The sequence below is a fragment of the Dipodomys merriami genome, unplaced genomic scaffold (genome assembly GCF_024711535.1).
Source record: "Dipodomys merriami isolate MVZ:Mamm:240054 unplaced genomic scaffold, mDipMer1.0.p SCAF_6, whole genome shotgun sequence".
NCBI classification, from domain to species: domain Eukaryota; kingdom Metazoa; phylum Chordata; class Mammalia; order Rodentia; family Heteromyidae; genus Dipodomys; species Dipodomys merriami.
This window is the reverse complement of record NW_027206179.1, coordinates 66,079,379-66,105,668: the sequence shown is the minus strand read 5'-3', so window position 1 is coordinate 66,105,668 and position 26,290 is coordinate 66,079,379. Positions and strand designations below refer to the sequence as shown.

Sequence of the window (26,290 nt, the reverse complement as noted above, 5' to 3'; positions counted from 1 at the left end):
AATTTTATTTTATTTGTGAACATACTGTATAGAGGGGTTACAATTACATGGGCAGGATAATGCATACATTACTTACCAAGCATTGCAGCCTCCTCCTTTGGTTTACTCTTCACATCCCTTCCCAGCCTCCCCCCTCCCCCCCAATCCCAATCCTTCTCCTTCCCCCCCTTCCCCCTCCCCCGCCCCCACCGACTTTGTAAAGCTTGTTTTGGACATGACAACTTGTACTTCTCATTGTTGCGACAGGTCCACCTGTATCCTTAAACAACTGGTTTTTCCCCATCTCCTCCACAAGTTATGCTGGCATCAAATATAGTGAAAGCAGGGGTTATACTGTGGGGGAGGGACATACAAAGCAACAAAGAGATAATCTTATAAATGCATTAGAAACACATGCATGAAAGAGAAAAACATTAAAATACATATCTAAGGGTTCATTTTCCTGACATCACATTATCTGACCTTTTCCGCTTGACTCATACATATACTAGATATTGCAAATAAGGGAAAGCATGGGACCTATGTTTCTTTGGGCCTGGCTTACTTCACTTAATATAATTTTTTCCAAGTTTTTCCATTTCCTAACAAATGGGGCAATGTCATTCTTTCTGATGGAGGCATAGAATTCCATTGTGTATATATACCACATTTTCTTGATCCATTCATCTACTGAGGGGCATCTGGGTTGGTTCCATATCTTAGCTATGGTAAATAACGCTGCAATAAACATAGTTGTGCTGGTAGCTTTAGTGTGGTCTTGTTTGTAAACATTTGGGTAAATGCCCAAAAGTGGGATTGCTGGGTCATAGGGGAGTTCTATGTGAAGTCTTTTGAGGAACCTCCATACTGCTTTCCAAAGTGGTTGAACAAGTTTACATTCCCACCAACAATGAAGTAAGGTTCCTTTCTGTCCACATCCCCTCCAGCATCTGTTGTTGTTAGAGTTCTTGATTTTTGCCATTCTAACTGGGGTGAGGTGATATCTCAATGTTGTTTTGATTTGCATTTCTTTTATGGCTAGGGATGTTGAACATTTCTTCATGTGTCTATTGGCCATCCTTCTTTCTTCTTCAGAGAAGTTTCTCTTTAAGTCTTTCGCCCACTTATTTATTGGGCAGTTGTTTCTTTGAGGATTTGTTGTTGGGGGTTTAATTTTTTGAGTACCAAGTATATTTTAGATATGAGACCCTTGTCCGTTGTATGGCTAGTAAAGATCTTCTCCCAATCCGTGGGTTTTCTATTGATCTTGCTAGCTATGTCATTTGCCCTGCAGAAGCTCTGCAACTTTATGCAATCCCATTTGTCCAACCTTTCTTTGATTTGTTGTGTTTTCGGGTCTCTATTCAAAAAATTTCGGCCTGAGCCAAGGAGACCTAGGGTTTCTCCTATTCCATCCTGTAATGTTTTCAGAATGTCTGCTTTGACTTCAAGGTCTTTGATCCATTTGGAGTTGATTCTGGTGCAGGGTGATATATAAGGATCTAGCTTTAGTTTTCTACATGTAGTTAACCAATTTTGCCAGCACCATTTACTGAAGAGGCTGTCTTTCTTCCATTCTATTGTTTTAGCTCCCTTATCAAAGATTAGATGGCTATAGGTCTGTAGGTTCATTTCTGGGTTTTCAATTCTATTCCATTGGTCCTGAAGTCTATTCTTATGCCAATACAAAGATGTTTTGATTACTATGGCTTTATAGTAGAGTTTGAAATTTGGTATTGATATTCCTCCAGCAGTGTTCTTTCCGTTGAGGAGCGTTTTTGCTATTCGGGGTCTTTTATTGTTCCATATGAATTTTTGGATTGCCTCTTCTATTTCCTTGAAGAATGAGGTTGGAATTTTGATAGGTATTGCGTTGAATTTGTAGATAGCCTTGGGAAGTATTGCCATTTTCACGATGTTAATCTTTCCAATCCAGGAGCATGGGAGGCTTTGCCATTTTTTTAGTTCTGTGTTGATTTCCTTTTTCAAGATTTTAAAGTTTTGAAGCTGTTGACCATCAAAAAAAAAAAAATCTTGGGGGCTGGGAAGGTGGCTCAGTGGTAGAGCGCTTGCCTTGCATGCCTGAGGCCCTGGGTTCGATTCCTCAGCACCACATTAGCAAAAAGAAAAAAGCCGGAAGTGGCGCTGTGGCTCTAGTGGTAGAGTACTAGCCTTGAGCTGAAGAGCTGAGGGACAGTGCCCAGGCCCAGAGTTCAGGCCCCACGACCAGACCCAAACAAAAAAAAAAAAATCTTGCCCTAGAAAATCATATACATTAGAAATAATTTCCTTTCCTAAGAGTATGTGGCTGCATCTCTAATTTCTTCCTTTTTTCCATCAGGAAAGCTATAGAGGAGCTGTTAAAGGAAGCAAAACGTGGGAAAACTAGAGCAGAAACAATGGGACCTATGGGTTGGTAAGTTCTTGAGAAATCTTTTATAAAACTTAAAGAAATATTGAAAAGCCTTGGGTGTAGACATCAGTATGTTACTCTAACATAAAACCCAGAGTTGAGTGTTGAATAAGAATGCTGCTGAGGGCCAAATGCTGAGGTGCTCTAGAGTAGTGGGGTGTGAAGAAAATGTGTGGTAACAGGTTTTTGATCACTTTAACTCACAGATTCTAAAAAGAGGTATCACTTGTTTGAGAACAATATTTTATTAGTATACATCATCTTCAAATTTGTTTTAATTATAATTCTTAGTAAAATTTTAAATTGTTTTTAATTTTATTATATTTTAGTTAAGTACAGTTCAGTCATAGAGCTAAAGTTTAACTTGAAAATCCCTCTACAAAGTAGAACTTGTTTAAACTTAACAATATAAACAAAGGAAGGATTTAAACCTTAAGAACTAATTTTACTATTTCAGACATGTCTTTAGTAATAGCATTCAGTAGACTATTGAATAAAGGTACTGACTTTAGATCTTTTATCTACATTGGAATAGTGCAGACTATTTAAAATTGAATTGATGGGGAAAGAGTAGAAAGTAGATTTCTGACCATACTTAATTTTGTAAAGAAAAATTAATCTCTAAAAATGAAACAAATAGATCTAAATTATCCATTAAGAGGATATTTTTGTCACAGAGAAACTGCTTCTTACAGGAATCTGAAATGTGACTATGTTTACAAAAAGTCAGAAGAGAACTCATAATATTAATATTGATGTCCTCAAAATATAAGACAAAACAATAAAATATTTTTTTCTTTTTTTCTTTTTTTTGGGGGGTTGTCTGGTTGTGGGGCCTGAACTCAGGGCCTGGGCTTTGTCCCTCAGCTCTTCAGCTCAAGGCTAGCACTCTACCACTTGAGCCACAGTGCCACTTCCGGCTTTTTTCTTTTTGCTTATGCGGTGCTGAGGAATCGAATCCAGGGCCTCATGTATTGCAAGTCAAGCGCTCTACCACTGAGCCACCTTCCCAGCCCCAATTTATTTCTTAATATAAATACCATGACTTCCTGTGTAAAAGAGATTCAGATACAAAATCAAAGAACTAAAACTTGGCTATAATTTTAAATTTGGATTGGAAATGTTGATATAAAGTTCTGCTAGATTTGAGAGACAAAGTTTTTTCTTAGTTCTGGTACATAGAAAAACCCCAGAAACAGTAACCACATTGCTCAGTAGCAAATACATTGTATAAATACCATTTCATACTGAAATATGACAGGGATCCTTAGATTAATAGCTGATTGCAAATCTGAAGGAATTCTTGGAATTTAGGCAAACTGAAAAAGTTAATGTTTGCGAGACCCAAGACAACCTTCACTTCTTAACCAACTACAAGTTCAGATTATGCGTTCAAAAACTATTTTCAGCTTTACCAGTTCACTACAAGTACTCACACAATTCACTGAAATCTTTTTTTTTTTTTTGCGGGGGGGGGGGGGGGTGTAAGACCGTCATGGGGCCTGAACTCTGGGCCTGGGCGCTGTCCCTCAGCTCTTCAGCTCAAGTCTAGCACTCTATCACTTGAGCCACAGTGCCACTTCCGGCTTTTTTTCTTTTTGCTTATGTGGTGCTGAGGAATCGAACCCAGGGCCTCAGGCATGCAAGGCAAGGGCTCTACCACTGAGCCACCTTCCCAGCCCCCTCACTGAAATCTTTTATACTCATGGTTGCAGATTATTACAGGGTAAGGATACAAATTGAAATTAGAAAAATAAGAGACAGAAAGCAGTCTTGAGGAAATCAAAACAGGGAGCCTCTGTTGTTTTCTCACCTGTGGAATCACAGAGCACTGTGATAGATGTTTGTATATGGAATGTTGTTAAGGAACTTTCCTGGACTTCAGTGTTCAGTTTTTATTGAGACTCCAATATGTGGATATACTTGTTTGATTGATTGATTGTTTACATCGTTGATCTTGGTTTCCAGGTTGACCAGTATCAAGTAGCCTAAAGTTGTTCTTACCCTGAATCACATGGTTTGTCCCTCTGGCATAGTCAGCCCTCAGCTGAGACTAAGTTGTGAACAACCCCACCCTAAAAAAAGACATTTCTATCAGCATGATATAGATTACCTTCTGGGAGTGAAGGGCAAAGATCAACCCTGCTTTAGGCAAAGCCAAACTCTTTAATACATAGAAATGTAGAAGAGGAGCTAGAAAATCTTGGCACATTCATAAACAAAGAAACTGTCAAAGACTAATATAATCAGGTTAGAAAGTTTTAGGAGCCAACTTGAAAGGCCTCCCACTAGTCAAAGAATATTTGGATTATCAAAAAATACAAAACTATGATTAGAAAATGACTTATAATCCTAGAAATTCGGTGGACATTAGGAAGTTTGTGGATAAAAGTCAACCAACAACCCTCCACATAATCACATACCAAATTTTTTTTTGTTTTCAACCTTTTTTAAATTTTTTTATTGTGAAAATACTGTACAGAAGGGTTACAATTACATGGGCAATATAATGAGTACATTTCTTATCAAGCATTGTAGCCTCCTCCTTTGTTTCCCCTCACATACCAAATTATGACAGCAACAACAATAAAAGTAAGACCTCCATCTGGACAAAACCAGTTAGGTGTGGTAGCTTGGACTTTACATCTGACCTAGGAAGAAGGGTATAGGTAAGATGGTAGAGTTCTGAGGCTTAGCTAAGGCAAAAAAAATATGATCCTATCTGAAAAATAAACTAAAGCAAAATGTGCTGGAAGTAGAGCTTAAGTGGGATAGCACTTGCCTATTAAGCTTAAATCCCATTACAAAAAACAAACACCAAAACGCTAATATTAAGACACCTAAACTACTTTAAGGGTCATAAGGTTAATCAATCATAACAGCAGTTCTTTCTGAAGAATTTGAGGAAAACAAGTCACTATTCACAAAACTGGTGAATAGGAACAACATTTATCCTTCAGATTGCCAGATAATGAAATAAAACTTCTTGCCGGGCGCTGGTGGCTCACGCCTGTAATCCTAGCTACTCAGGAGGCTGAGATCTGAGGATCGCGGTTCAAAGCCAGCCGGGGCAGGAAAGATCGTGAGACTCCTATCTCCAATAAACCACCAGAAAACCGGAAGTGGCGCTGTAGCTCAAGTGGTAGAGCGCTGGCCTTGAGCTAAAGAGCTGAAGGACAGCGTCCAGGCCCAGAGTTCAAGCCCCACGACCGACAAAAAAGAAAAAAGAAATAAAACTTCTTTATAAGAGAGTATATCTGACTAAGCATAATGGTTCATCCTGTAATCCTAGCATTGTAGAGACTGAAACATGAGGAGAAAAAAAAAACTGTATGTAGAAGGATGACAGAATAAGATTGTTAACTCAATGTTAATAAGGCAAACAATCCAATTTAAGAACAGAAAGAAAGGTTGAACAGATACTTCAAGGAAAATATAGGATTGGCCAATAAATACTATAGAAGATGTTCAAAGCATTAGGTATCAGAAAGATGCTAAATAAAACCACAGTTATTAACCACAGCACTTGCTAAAATGGTGATAAATTTTTTAAGGGAGTTTTCTATGAGTAAAGAAGAATATATGGAACCATTGTTGGTAGAAAAGTTAAAGTCATATAGCCACTGAGAACAGGTTAGCAGTTTCTTACAAATACATAACATACAGAATCTTCTTTTTAACAAATTACCAAAAAGAGTTGAAAACTTGAATCCATATAAAAGTCTGTATTATAGAGTTGTGACAGTTTTATTCATAATAACCCTAAACTAGAAACTACCCACATGCCTATCGACTGATGAATAGATAAACAGACTGCAATTTTCTATCTACAAACCCAATACTTCTTAACAAAAAGAAATAGGATACATGATACATTTATGACTCTTGAAAGCATTGTGCTAAGTGAAAGAAGCCAGACACAAAACATGACGCAGTGTATGACTCCATTTATGTGGCATTCTAAAACCCAAAACAGATCACTGGTTGCTAGGAGATAGAAGGTTGGAGGAAAGGATTTATAGCAGGTTGTGGTAGTAGTTATGTGACTTCGTACATTTGTCAAAATCCATAAAACTGTCCACTTGAAACAATAAAATCTATTGTATATAAATTTTACCATTATAAAACTGATTTTTAAAAGCAGTGTCAGGGATGGTGGCATTTGCTTATAATCTCAGCACTTGAGAGACTGGACAGAAAGATTGTGAGTTTAAGGCAATTCTAGGCTATATAGCCAGAGACCCTACCTCAAAAATAAAAGAAAGAAGGAATGTAGTTCAGTAGCCAAACATGTATAGTATGCACAAAGCTTTGTGTCTTGATCTCCAGCAAAGAAAGGGCAGGAAAGAGAAATAGGAGGAAGAGGGAAGAAGGAAGGGATGGGAAAGAAAGAAAGAAGAGAAAGAGAAAGAATGAAAACAAGTAGTATTATTTTACAAAGCCTTAAGGACAGATTAGATCATCAATGGCTGCTAAGTCTTATCAGGTGAAAGCTGGTGAATTCTGCTGAGTGGGCTGGGCTAACACTTGACTACATTGACGAATCATCTTCACACCACAAAAATACAATAATGACAGGTGCTGGTGGCTCATACCTGTAATCCTAGCTACTCAGGAGGCTGAAGTAGTTCAAGGGCGGTCTGGTCACAAACGTTTACAAGACACCTTCTCCAAAATAACCAGCATAAAGGTGGGCTGTAGTTATGATTAAAGTGATAGAACACCAGCCTAGCAAGCAAGCTGAGCAATTGTGAGACCCTAAATAAAAAGACATTCTTATCTTTCCATTCAGTGAGGGAAGATGTTATCACTCATGAAGCATCCTTTCAAAAATTAAAACTGACTGATCGTTTATAGTTAAAACTACGACATACAAAGAAAAACATTCTAAATGTTACCATATGCTGCAGTTACCACAAACTAGAGAATTCTACCAGAGATCCCAGTGTTTTTAATAAGCAAATTACAGGGATTCCTTGAAATGATGGATTTGAAGCATGTTAAATAAAATGTATATATTGTTGGGATTTTTATCTAAAATAATTATAAAAAGACATGAAACAATTGGGACATTTATTTCTAAGGAGTTAATGTTTTTCTTTTTTAGGTATGATAATAGCATTGCCATTATTCTGATTTTTTAAAACCTATAATATTTTAGAAATTCATTCTGAAAGCCAATGTAGTAGTACACACCTGTAATCCTAGCATTCAGGATGCTGAGGCAAAAGGATCTGAAATTGAAGACCAACATAAATTACATAGCAAGTTTCAGGTCAACCTAAGCTATATAGTGAGACCTTTTCTCTTTCTCTCTCTCTCTCTCTCTCTCTCTCTCTCTCTCTCACACACACACACACACACACACACACATTCATTCTAATATGAATTAATTTATATACAGAAATTAAATAATATAGTATAAGTGAGTCAGTTTGTAATGTGTGTAATCTTAGATTTAGTAACATACTAGCTCCTGAGAGGGTGATTAGGGTGGTTATGAAAACAGAGTGGGCTAATGTGCATGAAAATACCCCACATGGTATGTAGCAGCTGGCAAATATTAGAAATATTAGTCAAACTTGCTCTTCTTTCCAATCTTCACCTGTCCTTTACAGAAATAAGAAATCTCTACTAATGTGAATCATGTTAGTACAGATTTGTTAGGACAGGGTAGTTTGGGTTTTGGTGTAAGGCAGGGCCTTCAGTGGGGCTCACAGAAGTCCAATCTGATACTTCACATGGAATGATCAGCGTAGGACTAAATCATTAATGCAGATTTTGAGAGTGAATAAGAAAATGCAGATATGACTCTTACTCTGTAAGGAACAATAAAAAAATGTGAGGGAGGACAGTTATTTCTAGGCAGCTCTCCAGATAGAAGTCATTTTGTCCTGACAACATAGGACCACTTAGTGGCTTAGCAGAACTTTCTGATAATAAAATCCCTAGTATATCAATGCCAGACCTACTTCCCCTGGATAGAGTTGCACTATGTACAGTTTACTTGAGATTTGTGAGACTATTGATGAACCATTTGTATAATGTCCCAATTAGGTTAGCAGTTCCACAAGTTATTGGGGACCCAAGCTCCTTAGTTTTTCAAACTTCCCATCCATAAAGTATGACTCTCCTATTGTGGTAGCAGTATTAAATTGACACTCAGTCTGTTGCGGTGTTATTTTGGTAAATTGATATGTGAGCTTCATATAATTCTACCAATAGCATTATGGTATAAATATAGTATAAATAACTATATGGAGTTCACGTAGGTATATGTAGAAAAGGAAGAAATATTTCAATAACCTCAGAAAAATGTAATTATTCCTTTTTTGCTGTTATACTTCATCCAGACTTTGCAAGGAATTTCATCTAATGGTAGATTCCTAACATTTATTTTCAATGATGCAAACTTTTCATATTTTATATAATAAAATCCCTTAGTCTCCAGTGAACATGGGATTTTTCTACCCAGCTTGGAAAGTATTTGGTACCTGAATCATAAAGATTTTCAAAGTGCTGACAGATGTCATTATATAATATTTTAAAGCTACATTTCTAAATATCACCTCGGATCTCATCAGAAAAGTCTAAAATTTTATTAAACTGTCAAGCTCACATTTTTCCAAAATTGTAATTTTCTTCTATTCAAGGGTGACATTGAACCAGATGCATTGTACTCATAAACTGATAAATTGAATTGCAACTCGTCTGCACAACTACTTAAAGATAATATTTTTAAATTTTTTACCATTATAAAGTGCCGGGTTTCTTTTGGCAATGAGTACTGGGCATTGTGTACCTTGAAATGATAGCTCATCCATGTCTGAATAACCAACCAGTTCACCTTGTAGCGCAATCACACAAGTACTTTCCCTGAAGCAACCACCGTACTTCATAAGTAGCAGTAGAAGTACTTGGTAGTGAAGAAGGCAGTGACTACTGATACGGTTTGATGTCACCGTCTTGATTCTTGCACAGTTTTGTCACTTTTGTACCATCAGTACAAATGTCAACCTTGTGTAAAAGTAACATCAAAAACAATGAAAATAGCTTTGACTTTGTAGATGCCTTCCTGTGATCTGGAGGAAACGGCGTCTACAGAACGTACTTTGAGAACTGCTTTAAAGAGGTTCCAAGAAGCCAGTAAAACAAAGCAAGAAAAATAACAAAGCTTTGACTTGGAAAGGAAGAGACAGAAGGGTCTTCTGTTAAAGATGGAATGCCTACCCATAATGGTTCACAAGATAAGCATTCTCAGTCAGTATTCAGTAGCCAACTAGAAAATGTGATGGGACAAGAGGAATTTGTGTATACACACACACACACACATATTTCTGTTATATGTGTAATCTGCTCATATATAATACACAGTGTTAAGCTATTAGTAATTACAGATATTTATATTTCATTTCCATGCATTCCAACATGCAGATTCCAAAGACATCCTACTACCTAAATGCATCCAAGAAAATGCAAAATAATTTCATCATCTAAAATCACCAAAATGGCTTATATAGGTAGTTGTTTTCTCTCTCTGTTTTGTATTTTTTGTTAGTTTGTTTGGAGGCTTTAAGAGCTGATTTGGATCCAGTCAAAAAATGTCCCACATTCTGGATTTGCTGGCTCGTAGTTAGATTTGGGTTAAACATTTGGGGCAAGAATGTTAATAGAGATGAGAAGGTGATTTTTTTTTTTTTTTTTTTTTTTTTTTTACATCTGAATGCCTCAGCTTAAGAGGACTTAATGTCAAGTTTCTCTTAGTCAAGATGGTTACCACCAGATCTCTCAGTACTTTTTGGGAGCTAAACTATATGGGAAGGGAAATGAGATGGGAATATTATATATTCTGGTATAACATTTCTTTAAATTTATAGAGAAGTTAGTGACCCATGTTTTTAGAGCAGGTTAATGTGTAGTCAAAGAGGGTCATTTGTATAACTGGAGAAAGGATAAATTGTTCAGTAGGGAGTGCTGCATTCAGTTAGCTATCCATCTCTAAGAGTAAACATTAATTCCAGAAAGACTAGAAAGCTAAATATTAAAAACAAACTAGTTTTGGGGGGAAAAAAGAATAGGTTGGTTTTTTGGCTAAAATGGGGCAGGAACTTAAGACCAAGCATACAGCTTAGAAACTTGAAAGAAATAACTGACAGATTTGACTGTAAGCTTCTACATAGCAAAAGATGCTATGTAGAAGTATGTAAAAAGCTAGCTTATTAAAAGACTGGTAATAGAATTGTTGCAGTTATTTACCATAATAACCGACAAGGAACTAATTAATATCCTTCATTAAAAAGCCCCTATAAATCAGTTTGTAAAAAGGAAATCATACATGCATGCACAAAAATGTATATATACATACATACGTTTTTTAGAACAAAACTACAGATGACCAATGAACAGATAACTAATGAATGTATTAGGCACTTTAGCAGTTCTAGGTAACACTATCATTCAGAAACATCGGTAAGCAGAGTGGAAAGATCTCTGCTCTCTTAGACTTTAAAATCTAAGAGGGACAGAAATACGCGCATAGATTTTTATATTCTTAAGTAGCAAGACTCCATTTTTTTGTACCCATTACACTGGCAAAAATTGAAAAGCAACAATGTAGTATAAGCAAGGGCATGTGGCTAGTAGCACTGTTGATTACAGGGAGTGGTATAGTTTTCTCTGCTAGCGGTTTTCTCTACTAAGACATAGAGTCACAGTTATTATCTGTGCTTTTCCTTCTATCTTGTGTGATCTCTCCCAGTAATCTCTCTTAATAGAGCGCTACATAATATATGTGACAGGGTGGGGCTGGTGTGTAGCCCAGTAAATACTAGCCTAGCGTGGATTCAGTCCTCAGTAAGTTGCACATTAATATGCATAGTCTTCCACTGGCCAGGTTGGAAGAAGATGTGAAATATAACTTCTGAGAGAAGATGCTCTTGACAGTAGTAATTGCTAATGAAAGCAAGAGAACAGGAAAGAAGAAGATGGAAACAGCCAATTTCTACCCGCTGCTTGTTTTACAAGTATATTCTGTGTATAACTTAACACAAATGTTTAAATGAGAAAAAAAACCCTCTGGAAAGGAATTTAAAATCCAGGTCACCCACTACTTAATTCACCCTAGGAAATTGTGATAAAGAGATCAAAGATGACTCCTACATCTTTTTAAAGATCCCCCAGATGGATCTTGTGAACCAAGTATGGGAATTACTTTCTTAAAGAAGCATCAAAGCCACACACAGTTTATCTCATTAGAAATGAAAAAGGAAATTATCTGCTTCCTTTGAGGGGTTAGTTGGGGGTTTGGGTTTGGGGTTTCGTACAGGGAGTTTTTCATTATAATATGTCTATATATGCATCCAATGTATCCTACTCAAACGCACTCCCTCTGTCACCCCCTTTCTTCAAACAATTTCAACAGGTTTCATACGTGCAAATAAATTACTTCAACTTTTATTTGGGTTTTTTTCATATTTACATGTGTGTATGTGTGTGTGTGTGTGTGTGTGTGTGTGTGTGTGCATGTGTGTGCACTACTCCTGGGGCTTGAACCCAGAGCCTGGGCGCTGTCCCTGAACATTTGTGCTCAAGGCTACTGTTCTACCACTTGAGCCACCGCTTCACTTCTGGCTTTTTTGGTGGTTAATTGGAGGTAAGAGCCTTACAGACTTTCCTGCCCAGGCTAGTTTTAAACCACAGTGCTCAGATATCAGCCTTCTGAGTAGCTAGGATTATAGGTATGAGCCACCTTGTATGGCTCCATATTTACATTGTAACCTTTTGTCTTTGTTGCTCTGTAGCCATGTTTCTCTGAGTAGCTGGTAACTCCAAGGGCATTTGATTTTTTTCCTCAGCAACCTTTCCTGCATCTCACTTCATAGATACAGGTTATAAAGGAGATCCAAACCCAGCTTAACTCTGCTTTCTGTTCATAGTGCTGGGACAAAGAGAATCTGCCTCATATTCTGCTGATTTTAGGAGAGCACCTACTTTCTCTGTGTGTGTGTGTGTGTGTGTGTGTGTGTGTGTGTGTGTGTGTGTGTGTGTGTATGTGTACACGCATGCACACATACATGCTTGCCCAAATATATATGCACAATTGGATTACCTGGAGAGCTTCAAAAACTACTGATGCATGCACATTTGTAAAACACTTAACTAATCCTGATTGAAAAGAACAGTACCAACATGCTCTGTGGAATCCATAGTAACCCTATCGCATGGCTCTGCACTGAAAGCCTGGCCAGGTATCCAGGCACCCATCCTATGGTATGCACCTCCCTGCACAGATCTTAAAGTAACAGGCAGTCCATTGCTCTCTAGTGGGCCATGGCCTGTTTTTCTAAGCATACAAAAAAAAATAATTCCTAATTTTAAACAGAGCTAGAATGACTAAGATTGTTTCATATTAGATGTTCCATAAGAAAGATCTTACAGGGCCAGGTGCTGGTGGCTCGTGCCTGTAATCCTAGCTACTCAGGAGGTTGAGATCTGAGGACCATGGTTCAAAACCAGCCCGGGCAGTAAAGTCCATGAGACTCTTATCTCCAGTTAACCACCAGAAAACTGGTAGTGGAGCTGTGACTCAAAGTGGTAGAGCACTGGCCTTAAGCTAAAGAATTCAGGTATAGTGCCCCGGCTCTGAGTTCAGGCCCACAGGCAACAGAAAATAAAAGAAAGATCTTAATTAGAAGTTGGGCAGGTGTCAGACAGAGGCTGGTGAACTAAAGAAAATGCAAGTGGGATGCCCTTTTCTGTTTTCTAGAGAAAGAGACCTTTTGGTGCCATATATTTCCTTGGATGTATTTCAGCAAAAGAAATCTATTTAGAAAGCTGGGTTCCAGTAGCTCATGCCTGTAAAATCCTAGCTACCCAGGAGGCTGAAATTTGAAGATCCCAGTTCAAAGCCAACCCAGTCAGGAAAGTGGTTGTGACTCAAGTCCAGCTAACTACCAGAAAACAGAAAGTGATGCTGTGGCTCAAAGTGGTAGCAAGCTGTTAGCCTTGAGGGGGAAAGCTCAGCACCCAGGCTCTGATTTCAAGCCCTATGGAAAAATAAAATCTGTTTAGTCTCTTGTTGACAGAGGCCTTGGAAAAGCTGAAATATTGGCTCATAGGACTTCCTCTTAGTTAACCTAAAGGAATTTATGTGCATAAATTTCAGAACTTTGCCCAGCTTCATTGTCTACAAAGCCATTTTTATTCTTGTCACACTCATTTTAGCTTATCTCCAGCCCACTATAATTTTTTACTGTAGAGCCTGTGAAACACAGCCTTTTATTTAGAAAGAATTATATATTGGTATCAAAAGTCTACAGATTCAATTAAGAGAAAATGAGCCTTCAATTTTTTAATATAGTTGTTTTAGGAAAATGACATTTTGGGGGTGCTTTGCCGTATTGGTTTAAGGTCAGTCTGGAAATAAGGAGAAAATTGCTTCCATTATTTTTTCATTGAATGTTATTGACCTTTGGGGGTTCTGGGAATGGGACCTGGAACCTTGCACATATTGCTGACCTACATCTTCACCCTGACATCAGTTGTGGGGGGGGGGACAGGTGGGGTGTTGGTGTGTGTGTGTGTGTGTGTGTGTGTGTGTGTGTGTGTGTGTGTGTGTGTGTGTGTGTGTGTGTGTGTGTGTGACTGGAGTTTGAACCCAGGGTCTTGGGCTCTACTGGTTGAATCATGCCCTAGCCCTCAAGTTGTTTGTTTTGTTTTGGTTTGGTTTTGATTTTGGTTTTTGCCAGTCCTGGGGCTTGAACTGGGCCCGGGCACTGTCCCTGAGCTTCTTTTGTTCAAGACTAGCACTCTACTACTTGAGCAATAGCACTGCTTCCAGCTTTTTCTGTTTATATGGTACTGAGGAACTGAACCCAGGGTTTCATGCATGCTAGGCTACATTCCCAGCACTCACTTTTTTGTTGTTGTTGTTGTTGTTTTTGTTATTTTTATTCCCTTTTATTGTAAGGGTGGCATACAGAGGGATTCCAGTTATATAAGTAAGATAATGAGTACATTTCTTGTCGAACATTGTTATCCCCTCCCTCTTTTTCTCCTACTTTCCTTCCTCCCTGAATCCCCTCTCCGCCAGGTCGTCAAGTTCATTTCTAACATAGTATCTTGTGAGCATTACATTGGTCTACCCTTTGTCCTTTGTCTCACCATTCTGTTATTTCCCTTCCCTTCCCCAGATCAGATAAACATATATACAAGACACAGTGTACCAAAATCTAAAACGATGACAAAAGGAGATAAACCAAAGGGAAAAATGAAAAGGGGGGGGGGGAGAAATAACTTCACACAGCACACTAAAAACAAAACAAAAAAACAACTCTTGTTTCCATACCTGGGAGTTCATTTCAATTAGCATCATTTTATATGGTGATCTATACATAGCTATTGTGCTATTGTGCTCCTCTGCTAGTACTATCCTAGACATAAACTAATCATTACAAATGAGGGAAACCATGGAGCCTATGTTTCTTTGGGCCTGGTGTACTGTTGGAAAGCCAATAATGTTTCCAGACTTTACACAGTCTTTATACAAACGTGGTTTTTCAGTTCAATGAAATATTCACTGTACACCAGTAGATATATTAAGAGGCCAGGTGAAGCAGCAGTCAGGAAGGCTCATTCGCTTGACCTGCAGGTTTTTAATCCCCTGGGGCATAAGACAAATGAGGCAATCTCAACACAGGCCTGCCACACTTTTAAAACCAATGAGGAAAGCATAAGGGGTCCACGACTCAGGTGGTTCATGCATGAGGCTCTTTGAGTATTTTAGGGCCATGGAAATCTAAAGCTTTCACTTTATAATTAGAGAACCCAAGACCCCAAAGAAGTTTCCTGACACTCCCAGCTAGTGATCTTCTGATGGGTTGGTTTTGCTGTATTGTCTCTAACTTAGTGCTTTACTACACCACCTCTTTTCGGTGTATTATTGTAAGATAACCCAATGAAATGCCAGTGTTTTCTCCTTTCTTCCTTTCTACTCCCCCCCCCCTCTTTCTTATCAGTCGTGGGGCTTGAACTCTGGGCCTGGGCTTTGTCCTTGAGCTGTTATCAAGGTGAATGCTCTACCACTTAAGCCATAGTACCACTTCCGGTATTCTGGTGGTTAATTGGAGATAAGAGTCTCTTGAACTTTTCTTCCCAGACTGACTTTGAACCATGATCCTCAGATCTCAGCCTCCTGAGTAGCTAGGATTACAGGCATGAGCCAGCAGTGCCCGGCTAATGCCAGTGCTTTCTGCCCAAGCATCCTTCCCACATTCCTCTCATATCAGTGCTTTAGAGAGCCCTGAATGTTTCTCAGAACACATAACCCATTTAAATGACCTGTTGTGCTAAGGGAACCAGCAGCCAAGGACTAGAACCTTATAGTCTATCCCTGCAACTGCCTTCAATACTTGCTTTTAACCTTTACCTTCCCCTGCCGTGTTTTTCTCTTTAGTTTTCTAAAGAGATGTGCTTTCTGATAGCCTGGTCCTGGTATTTGTCTCTACTGCAGGGCCTAGCATAATATCTATGTATGAAAGATGAACAGATGTTTTTTCAGTGAAGAAGTATTTTACATGTAATTTATATGTATATATACACTCCCACATGCATATATATGTTAACTATTTTGGATTACAGTACAACATACAGTAATGAGGACATACAGTAATAATACCCAGGACAGCCTCAGGACTGTTACATAGAATAAGGGTTAACAGTTTAGTAATGAGACTTACAGAAAACACTATGAACACATTGCTCCAGTGGCCCCAGTTGATTGTCACATTGGAACTATAGCACCATTACTGACTCTGGTAGTTGTGGTGGCATTAAACAACAAAATGAATTGTAATCACTATAGCATCAAGGTAAGAACTATTACTCAGCTTTATGGAGAACTGGGAGGGTCACTGAGCCTCTGCCTCAGCCTTCTGAAGGATTCTTTTGGACTTGCATCTACAACAGTGCAAAGAATGCACAGGATGGAAGGTGGGATGTTTGCAGTTATAGGAATGGATTTGGTCATAAAATAAGAGAATGATATGGAGCGGGGAATGGAGTCTTGCTCAAACATGTCTGAGTCACAATTTCCCAGTGCCTAGCATACCTCACGTATCTCAAAGTCATTGTGTTGATGAGTTCTCTACCCTTTTCCATAGCTGTTACTGTCCTGTGCTAGCCATCCTTTATTGGCTTGGAGTGTGGCTTTGCTCAGCTTCTCCTGGACAGAGCACACTTTCCACTTGTAGTTGGTTCCCTGACTACTAATTGTTCCTCTGCTTAGACTACAGTGAATATCCCCTGACAGACTGGTGCTGTGAGACTGGACTCTAAAATGGATGAGAGGCAAGAGACTGAGGTAGCATTGGTAATATACTGGCACAGGGTGTAAAGAAATGAACTGTGTAACTTGAGGCTAGGGATCGGAGGGGGAGGAAATGAGGGAGAATGAAGGAAGGGGTGACATTGACCAAGAAGCATTGTACTCATAACCTGATGTATGGAATTGTGTCCCCTTTGTAAAACAACATAATAATTTTTAAATTAAAGGCAGAAAAGAAGTTTAACATAGAATGCTGGATCTTAACTGGCAGTGTGTTATGGGTTCTTTCTAAAGCAATTTTAACCAGTCTCATGATGTTTAAGGTTTGATATCCATTTATGCTGTTACCACATTAAATCTGGCTCTTCCTGTGTGAGCTAGTATGACTTTTTAGAACCAAAAATAAAGCAACAATAAAATATAACTAGTCAGAATGAGAACGTCTACTGGCCAGGATGAGCTACAGACAGGAAAGCAGCTGCCCCTCCCTGCCTCCCTGGGCCCCCCCTCCCCCCCTTCTCCTCAGTCCCCTGCCCTGGCACACCTGCTGGGGTACAGACAGTGACAGATTTAGTGCAAACACATCTGACAGCCATGGCCTGTAATCTTCCTGCAGGCCCCAGATTTCTGCCTAAAACCTCCTAAGGGGAAGGCTACAGGATGGTTGATGATTTTGTGCCAGGTTTTCATGTCATCTCAAATACAGGAAATGGCAGTAAGAAGGAGCTCAGCAACCCGAAAACACATGAAGAAAATGAAGTAATTTCCTAACGTGAATGAGCAGAGAGTACTGTCCTAGGGGTAACCTACAGACCATGAGCACGAGCAGAGGCTCAAACTGAGTAGGGTGCTAGCAACCACCTATTGCTTCAGTCTTTAGCTTTACCCTCAAGGAGAGTACAGAGCAATTGAAAATGAAAATTATTGGACGTGGAGCTGTGGCTCAAAGTGGTAGAGCACTAGTCTTGAGCAAAAAAGCTCAGAGAGAGCCAGGGACCGGTGGCCCACTCCTGTAATCCTAGCTACTCAAGAGGCTGAGATCTGAGGATCGCAGTTCAAAGCTAGCCCGGGCAGGAAAGTCCGTGAAACTTTTATCGCCAGTAAACCACAGAAAAATGGAAGTGTCACTGTGGCTTAAATGGTCGAGCCCTAGCCTTGACCTGAAGAGCTCAGGGACAGTGCCCAGGCCCAGAGTTCAAGCCCCACAATGTACCGGGAGGGGGTGGGGGGGAGCTCAGGGACAGTGCATAGGCCCTGAATTCAAGCCCCATAACTGACCAAAAGAAAAGAGAGAAAGGTGGGGGGGGGGGGGGGGAGAAGGGAGGGAGAGAGGGAAGGAAAAATGGAAGGAAGAATTATAGTGGTGAGTGGTAGCCCACTGATCTTTGTACTTACAGAATTGAGATAGCCTGGAAAGGGAAAATATAGCCACTCTTAAGTAGATACACTATATACGGTATTTCATTAAAATAAGGCACTTGCTCCCTACAGTTACACCAAGTCAAACTTAGAGGACAGCTAGGTTCTGTGGCTTATATCTGTAGTCTTAGCTACTCAGGAGCCTGAGATCTGAGAATCATGGGTTAAAGCTATCCTGGGTCTCTGCTGCTCCCCACTCTGTGTGAACAGTGCACTCTTTCAGCAGAGTTCCATTCACCTGAGGAAGTGTATGGTTTCACAGGTGTTCTAACACTAAAGGTCACAAAGTCAAATGGAATTTACCTAGAATTACCAAAGCTCCCACTTCGAGATCCTGAATTATTGTCCACTCGGCATAGTCACATTTCTTTGTTTAATTCAGAGAGGAACTCAGCACTGAGATGGCCCACTCCAGTGAAAACATCCCACTACTGATTCCCAATACCCTGAGTGCTCAGAAACAGCCTCCTAGAGGAGGCAGAAATAACTTCCCCTCCGGACTACTAAGGTGGTCATGCTGGAGATGGTTTCCAGGAAGCTCACTGAAGCCCTACAGGGATAAGGGATCTAAGTGTTTTTCCTTCCTGTTCTAATTCATTCCCCTGCCACTTTCTTTGGCCTAAGCATTAACCATTCACAGCAATGAGAGTTACCTTGGCTTTTTCTTAGGTACTTTCTCTGTCCTTCAAGACTCAGGATCTATTTATTTGCAGCAAGATGTGTTTTTCTCTTTTATTTCCAAATTCAATGCCATTTTTGACTGTCTAAGGTGGTTTGACTTCCATACCATATCAAATAAGACTGCTTATCTTTCTTTTAAAAAAATTTTTTTTTAAATTCAAGCCAGGCATCTATGGTGTACATCTATAATTCTAGCTACTCAGGAATCTGAGACTTGGGGATTGCAATTGAAACCCAGCCCAGACAGAAAAGTCCATAAGATTCTTATCTCCAATTAGTCACCACAAAGCTGGAAATGGAACTATGGCTTAAATGGTAGAGCATTAGTATCGAGCAAAAAAGCTCAGGACCTTCCTATACTTAGTAGCAAGTACCATGTTCCTTTTGCCTTTTTCTTAACCTTTTTTTTTCAGTAGTACGGAGGATTGACCTTGTGCTTGCTAGGCAGGTGTCCTGCCTCTTCAGCCAGATCTGCAATCCCAAGGACTACTCATCTTTCATTTATGCAGTTCTAGGCTATGCTTCTTTATTATAGGGAGAGCTATTGATTTGGGTTTAACATGATGGTGCTCCTCAACTTACAGTTGGTGGGATTTCATCCCAATAAACCCATCATAAATTAAAAACAATCATCTACTCTGTCAAGCATAGCTCAACCTGGTCTACCTTAAACATTCTTCAAGACACTTGGGAAAAGCTATCTAACACAAATCTTGTTTTATAATAAGGTTTTAAAGAATTTTGAATTGATGGTCACAGTGGCTCACAACTGTTATCCCAGCACTTAACTTAGGACCTGGGAAGTGGAGGCTGGCAAGTTCAAAGCTTTCACATCATAAAGTTGAAAAATATCAGACGTTGAACTGTCTTTGTAAATTGAAATTTTATAGAAAGTTGGATATTATTTGCTTATATTTAATACATGACTTGGGCCTCAGGATACTCCTGAAATAGCATGTCATATGTCTTAACAGCTCAAGGGCAGGAGAAAATGTGTGGTTTTCATTTGGAGTTTCTTTTCCAAAATTAAAATCTTTGCTGCATTCAGTAAACTTGAACCATAAAGTTACTTAATTGTCCACTATATAGAAATTCATCCCAAAAGTGAGTATAAGGTGCCTCACACACACACAAAGCACCAACTATTGTCCTGAAAGAGAAAATGTGAGGTCCCTTTAAAACAGACAGAGAGAGGGAGAGAGAGAGAGAGAGAGAGAGAGAGGGAGAGATTGTTGCATATTTATGATTTTTCACAGTAATTTATTTCTAGAATATACCATTTAATTACTATATTCAAAATATACCAGTTCACACTTTTGTGCAGCTCAGAAAAAAAAGTTATTTTTATCCTTTGGTAATAAAAAAAGTAAGCCACAAAAATTGTGAACATGACAATCGAATCAGGCATTTATTTTTCAGAAGGTAGTAACTGAGACCATTAATTTGCATTGTGGTCAATACCTGAACGCATAAACTTCCGCAGGAAACCGAGTTCCCAGTAAGGAAGGATGATTAACTGGGTTGCAAACAAGGTTCAATGGGGTCCATCTAAGGCATTGTCTTGACTTCTTTTACTCCAAGTTTACACTAGGTGGCATGCAAGGAAAGCTGAACAAACTCAGGAACTTGGCTGTGGAATTCCCCACTTACCATAGTAGGGGGCTGAGCCTGGGAGGAAGAAAGCAGCACTGTCACTTATGGTGGTTTTCCTTGTCTTCCTCCATTCTCTCCCCAGGATGAAGTGTCCTCTTGCTGGTACAAATAAAAGATTCCTGATTAACACAATCAAGAACACATTGCCCTCCCATAAAGAGCAAGAACAAGAACAAAAAGAGGGCAGTAAGGAATCTGCAAAACACCAGGACCAAAAAGAAGCCAACCCGAAAAAGCGCAGAAGCCACCCCTACAAGCACAGCCGAGGCCACTCTCCGCCAAGGAAGCGGAGCTCCCGGGACAAGTGCGACCCGAGACCCAGCAGGCGGTGAGGCTGAGCCCAGAGTGGCAATCCCACCAGCCCAGCCCATCATCACACCTGTGACTCAGTCCAGGAGGACAGGTGGGTGGGAGCTGGCAGGCTGAACACCTGAGAGTGACTTTCCCAGTAGGTCCCTTGCTGATTTTACAGAGGCTGTTGGTGATGGGCAAAAAAAAAAAAAAAAAAGAAATGAAAAAGAAAAAAATGACCTGTGACTCTTCAAGAACACCAAACAAAGGAACTTGCTCTGAAGATGTGTTGTTTAAGCTGCTTCAGCAGTATCATGTACATCTATAGCGTTTTTATTCTATCTTGTTTGGAAGTTCGTTTCAAAACAAACAAATGTAGAATTTAAAGTTTTCAGATTGTTAAAACTAATTCCAGTTTTTTGATGTGCTGCACTTTTGGTCATTTCTCAAATTTTCTCAAAAAATAAAATACTTATAAATCCTATGCTTTAGTTTTTGGAGTATCAGATTCAGTATGTAGAAATCATATGGCCAGTGTCCATATTATACTTTATGAGAAGTTGTAGTCCTTCAAGGAGTGGAACTTACCAGAAAATCAGTAATAGCTCTGTATTTATTTTCCTTTAAGTGATCAATGTGGAACATTCTCAAAATGGCTATAGACTTAACGATTCCACACCAATTGGCAGAGGGTAAAAAAAAGTGGCTGTTTGTCTCTATTCATTCTCACATTCCTTAACACATTTTTCTATACTTGTAGTATAGGTTTTAAGTGGTGATTTTAAAAGAACTTTTAAAAGTTAAAATATAAGTATTTCAGGGCTAGACTTTGTTTAGCTAATGATTGACACTGCAACTTCTAGTATAGCTGTGCCCAAAATTTCCATGTGTTCACAATGCCTTCTCCAGTTTTTAGTACATGTTTTAACAACAATTTCAAACCTCTTATTCCATCATCATACTCAAGAAAATGTTGCAAAGGGCTCTTTCCAGTCCATAAAAGGAAGTGTTTATTAGAAATAATAGAGTCTCAGGGTTGGGGACTGAACTCAATGGAAGAGCACTTGCCTAGGATGTACAAGGCCCTGAGTTCAGTCCTCAGCTCAACAAAAACAATAAAATAACAAGCTGAGCATCAATAACTCACATCTGTAATCCTAACAGCTCAGGAGGCTGAGGTCTCAGGATTGCATTTCAAAGCCAACCTCGGTTAGGAAAATCCATGAGACTCTTGTCTCTAATTAACCACCAGAAAAAACGAAGTGGCACTGTGGCTCAAAGTGGTAGATTGCTAGCCTTGAGCAAAAAAGCTCAGAGACAGTGCCCAGGCCCTGAGTTCAAGCCCCAACAGAAAATAAACAGTCAAGGAGGTTATTTTTTTTAATTCTTGCTATGATAAAAAGTTAAACATATCATTTGTTTTTCTAATCTTCATATATACTAGACTCCCAAGTTCTTTACCCTTTTATGATTATAGCCATTATCAAAAGGGAGTGTTTAGAATGTACCTTTTATCCTCAAAATTAAGGGTCTAACAATACTTACCTTTTTGTTTCATTTTTGGTGGTGGTGGTACTGGGGTTTGAGCTCAGGACATTGTGCTTGATAGGCAGGTGCTGAACCTGCATGGATTCATGTTCCCTAGACCTCCATATGTTCCTTTCTTTATAAGTTCTTTAAAGGAGAAATGGCCTACAAAACCTTTATTCTACAAAAAAAAAAATTTGAATCTTTCATATGTTCATTAAGAACAGGTATAATTTTGTACACATAAAATCTTAAGAGCAGATTATCCATTTTTGTTCCTTATCAGTCAAGTGGATGTTAGGAGAGGGACTACTGGTCCTAAGATCTGTACCACAGCTACCACTTTGCTCTGAGGTTAACACTGGGGCACAGCAAGGAGCGCTGCCCTCTGAACTACTACTATAACACTAGAGATCACAGAGCCAGGAGAGAGAGTGAAGAACTTGAATCTCAGTACTGCCTCTGCTTCTGGCCAGCTATGGAGCCTAATTCAAGTCATTTTATTAGTCTGTATTTTTCTCATCTACCAACAAAGATGTTGGGACTGATTCTTTTTTTTTTAATTTTTTTTTATTGTGAAAATACTGTACAGAGGGGTTACAATTACATGGGCAAGATAACGAGTACATTTCTTATCAAGCATTGTAGCCTCCTTTGTTTCCCCTTTCCATCCCATCCTCCTCCTACCCCCCCACCCATCCTCTTCCCTCCCCACTACCAAAGTTGTAAAGTTCATTTTTGACATAACGACTTGTACGTCTCGTTGCAATGGGTTGATTCTCTAACTTAAGTAAGTGGAAGAAAGGAATTTTACTTCAGGGTGAGCTGAGTGAGCACTCCAGCATTTCCTCATATCTGATTCTAGAAAATGACTATGAAGTCTAAAAATTTTTTTTTTATTTTAATTTTTATTTTTTGTGAACATACTGTACAGAGGGATTACAATTACATGGGCAAGATAATGAGTAAGTACATTTCTTATCAATAAAAAAAATTTTTTTTGATCAGTCATGGGGCTTGATGAAATTTTCTCCCACATTTGTATGTGGAAGCCCCATCATGGCAGTTGGGAACACTATCAGTTTAGGTAGCCAACTGAATCCAAGAGAAAAACTCTGATACTGTCACATGATTAAATGGCAACCAATGAAATACATTGGAGAGAAACTAACATCTGAGGTGAAGCCAGTACATGAACTTATTTCATGTTTGACTTCTCCTTTGTCCCATCTGTAAGAATACGGTAATCTTCCCTTTTCTACAGCTTGTCTTTTCAAGGTGTTAGTTTCCCTATGTCTGAAGATACTAGTTGCATGTTTCATGTTTTGAGAGAGCCAGTTGCCATGTGGTATATAACTATCTTACGAAAAACTGGCTAGTAGTTGGGGGCTCATGCCTGTAATCCTATCTAATCAGGAAATTGAGATCTGAGGATTGTGGTTTCAAGCCAGTCTGAATAGGGAACTCTGTGAGATTCTTCTCTCCACCTAATCTAAAAGCTAAAAATGGAGGTATGGTTCAAGTGGTAGAGCACCAGCCTTGAGTAAAAAAGTTAAGGGGCAGCACCCAGGTCCTCAGTTCGCCTCAGTACTGGTGTGTGGGTGTGTATGTGTGGGTGTGCGCGCGCACGTGTGCATGCGCAAAGGCTACTATAAGTACACAGAATGTACACTAAAAAGTAAAGATGAACTGTTCATGAAAGAAAATACAGGGGCTAGGAATGTGGCGTAATGGTAGAGTCTTTGCCTAGCATGCATGAAGCCTTGGGTTCCATTCCTCAGTACCACATAAAAAGAAAAGGCCCGCACTGTGGCTCTAGTGGTGGAGTACTGCCTTGAGCAAAAGAAGCTTAGGGACAGTGCCCAGGCCTTGAGTTCAAGCCCCAGGAATGCCCCCCCCCAAAAAAAGAAAAGAAAAGACAAATACCCCGTAAGCATATTCATATAACCAGTGAACAAAACAATACACATTTTTTAACTTTTCAAATTAGCAGATATTAGGGAGGCAGGGTTATTGTTTTCCATTAAACATTTCTTCCAACAATTCTGTGGTAATACAGTCAAAAAAAACTCATGAGAGAGTATAAATTCATCAACAAGATTCCAGGAATATTTTTTTTATTGTGAAAATAATGTACAGAGGGGTTACAATTACATGGGCAAGATAATGAGTACATTTCTTATCAAGCATTGTAGCCTCCTCCTTTGTTTCCCCTTCCCATCCCATCCTCCTCCCACCCCACTCCAGGAATCTTTTTATTGGTCTTTTTTGTTTTGGTCAGTCATGAGGCTTGAACTCTGGGCCTGGGCGCTGTCCCTTAGCTCTTCAGCTCAAGGCTAGCACTTTACCACTTGTGCCACAGCGCCACTTCCTATTTCCAGGAATCTTTAAATGACTTCCTTGGGAAAAATCAGAATCCTGATAAATTCCACAGTTTGGTTTTTGTGTTGTTTCACGATCTACTTATTATAGATTGAATTGTGCCCCCCAAGAATATGTTAAAATTTTAACCCTACAGCCTTAAAATGGAACTAAAGTCTGTCTTTAAAAGATGATTTGCAGGGGCTGAAAAAGTGGTAGAGCGCTTGCCTTGCATGCATGAGGCCCTGGGTTCGATTCCTCAGCACCACATATGCAAAAAGAAAAAAGCCAGAAGTGGCGCAGTAGCTCAAGTGGTGGAGCGCTAGCCTTGAGCTGAAGAACTGAAGGACAGCGCCCAGGACCAGAGTTCAGGCTCCATGACTGGACCCAAAAAAAAAAAAAAGATGATTTGCAGTAATGTGACAATGTTAGGGTGTGTGTGTACTGACCAGGTGAGCATATAATAAGAGGAAATCAGCATACAAGACCACAGGATGTGTATGCCCAGAGGAAAAGCTATGTGAAAACACTTAAAGCCAAGGAGAGAGGCCTGGGGAAGCCAACCCCACTGTCACCTACTCTTGGCCTTCCAGTTTCCAGAGCCTTGAGAGCAGATTTCCATTGTTTAGGCCACCTTGTCTGTGGTACTTTGTCATGACAACCCAAGCAGATGACACCATATCCCTATGTAAATGTTTGCTGAAACTGACTCCTTTCACTTCATTACTTGGCCAATTCCTGTTTTGATTATTGTTTGAGAACTATATCAACAAATATAGCAATAATTTCAACATAAAAATGCAAAAAAAAATCACGATTCTCTTCTTACCTATTAAGACAGTTCATTTCTTATGTTCCCTATAGTCCTTCCACTTATGAGGATTATTATAAATTTTTCCTTTTCTCTCATAGCCAGCTCACAGTAAGTGAGGAGATTGTGGAGATGAAAATTAGGGGTTTATCCTCAAAAGTATGTATTTACTCTTTCTAAATCTAAGGCACGAGGGTCTGTTGTGCTAGCCAATGGAACTCACAGAGATCTTAGCATCAGTGCTCTTAACTGAAAATTAGAACTACTACCATGTCTCTTCCATCTTACAGTCACACTGTTGAATGGGGAATTCAACCCTGAAATCAAAGGAAACTAAAGTTAGCCCTACTCCAAAGGGGCAACTGAAAGAAATTAAGAGGAATCTTGGAACACCTCCCATGACTGTTCAAGCTTTGGGTAATGGTTAGTGCCTCAACTGGTCTCAAGGAGCCTTGTGACAGAGCCAGAGTTGAAGGTCCCCCCCAAAATCCATGTGTAAAGGCTTGGTCTCCAAAGTGGCACTATTGGGAGATGGTGGAAACTTGGAAAATGGAGTCTGTGGGAGCCCCTTAAGTCATTAAGGCCACATCCATGAGGCGACTGTAGGATTCCAGCCGTTTTTCCCTTTGTTTTGCTTCCTGACCTTGTTATAAGCAGCTTTATTTTACCAGCCTCTTCCCACCATTGCCAACTAGCACTTGCACCAGAGACCAAAAAGCAAAAGAAGTCACTGGATCACCTCTGGGAATCTCCCAAACTGTGAGCCAAAATAACCTTTCCTCCTTATAAGTTAATCACGTCAGACATTTTGTTATAGAAATAAAACTGAAAC

At 39.4% G+C, this 26,290-nt stretch overlaps 1 protein-coding gene across 3 annotated transcripts in view; it reads left to right on the top strand.

Annotated features, from left to right (window-relative positions):
* Polr1d (RNA polymerase I and III subunit D) overlaps positions 1 to 20,979 on the top strand; it is a 50,670-nt gene extending 29,691 nt beyond the window's left edge. For all 3 annotated transcript variants that reach the window (XM_070003069.1, XM_070003070.1, XM_070003071.1), the window contains 2 exons: positions 2,321 to 2,395; positions 20,551 to 20,979. In XM_070003069.1, the coding sequence (XP_069859170.1) occupies positions 2,321 to 2,395; positions 20,551 to 20,800 (325 nt within the window). In that variant the 3' untranslated portion in view covers positions 20,801 to 20,979. The remainder of the gene's footprint in view (positions 1 to 2,320; positions 2,396 to 20,550) is intronic.
* The last annotated feature ends 5,311 nt before the right edge of the window (positions 20,980 to 26,290 follow it).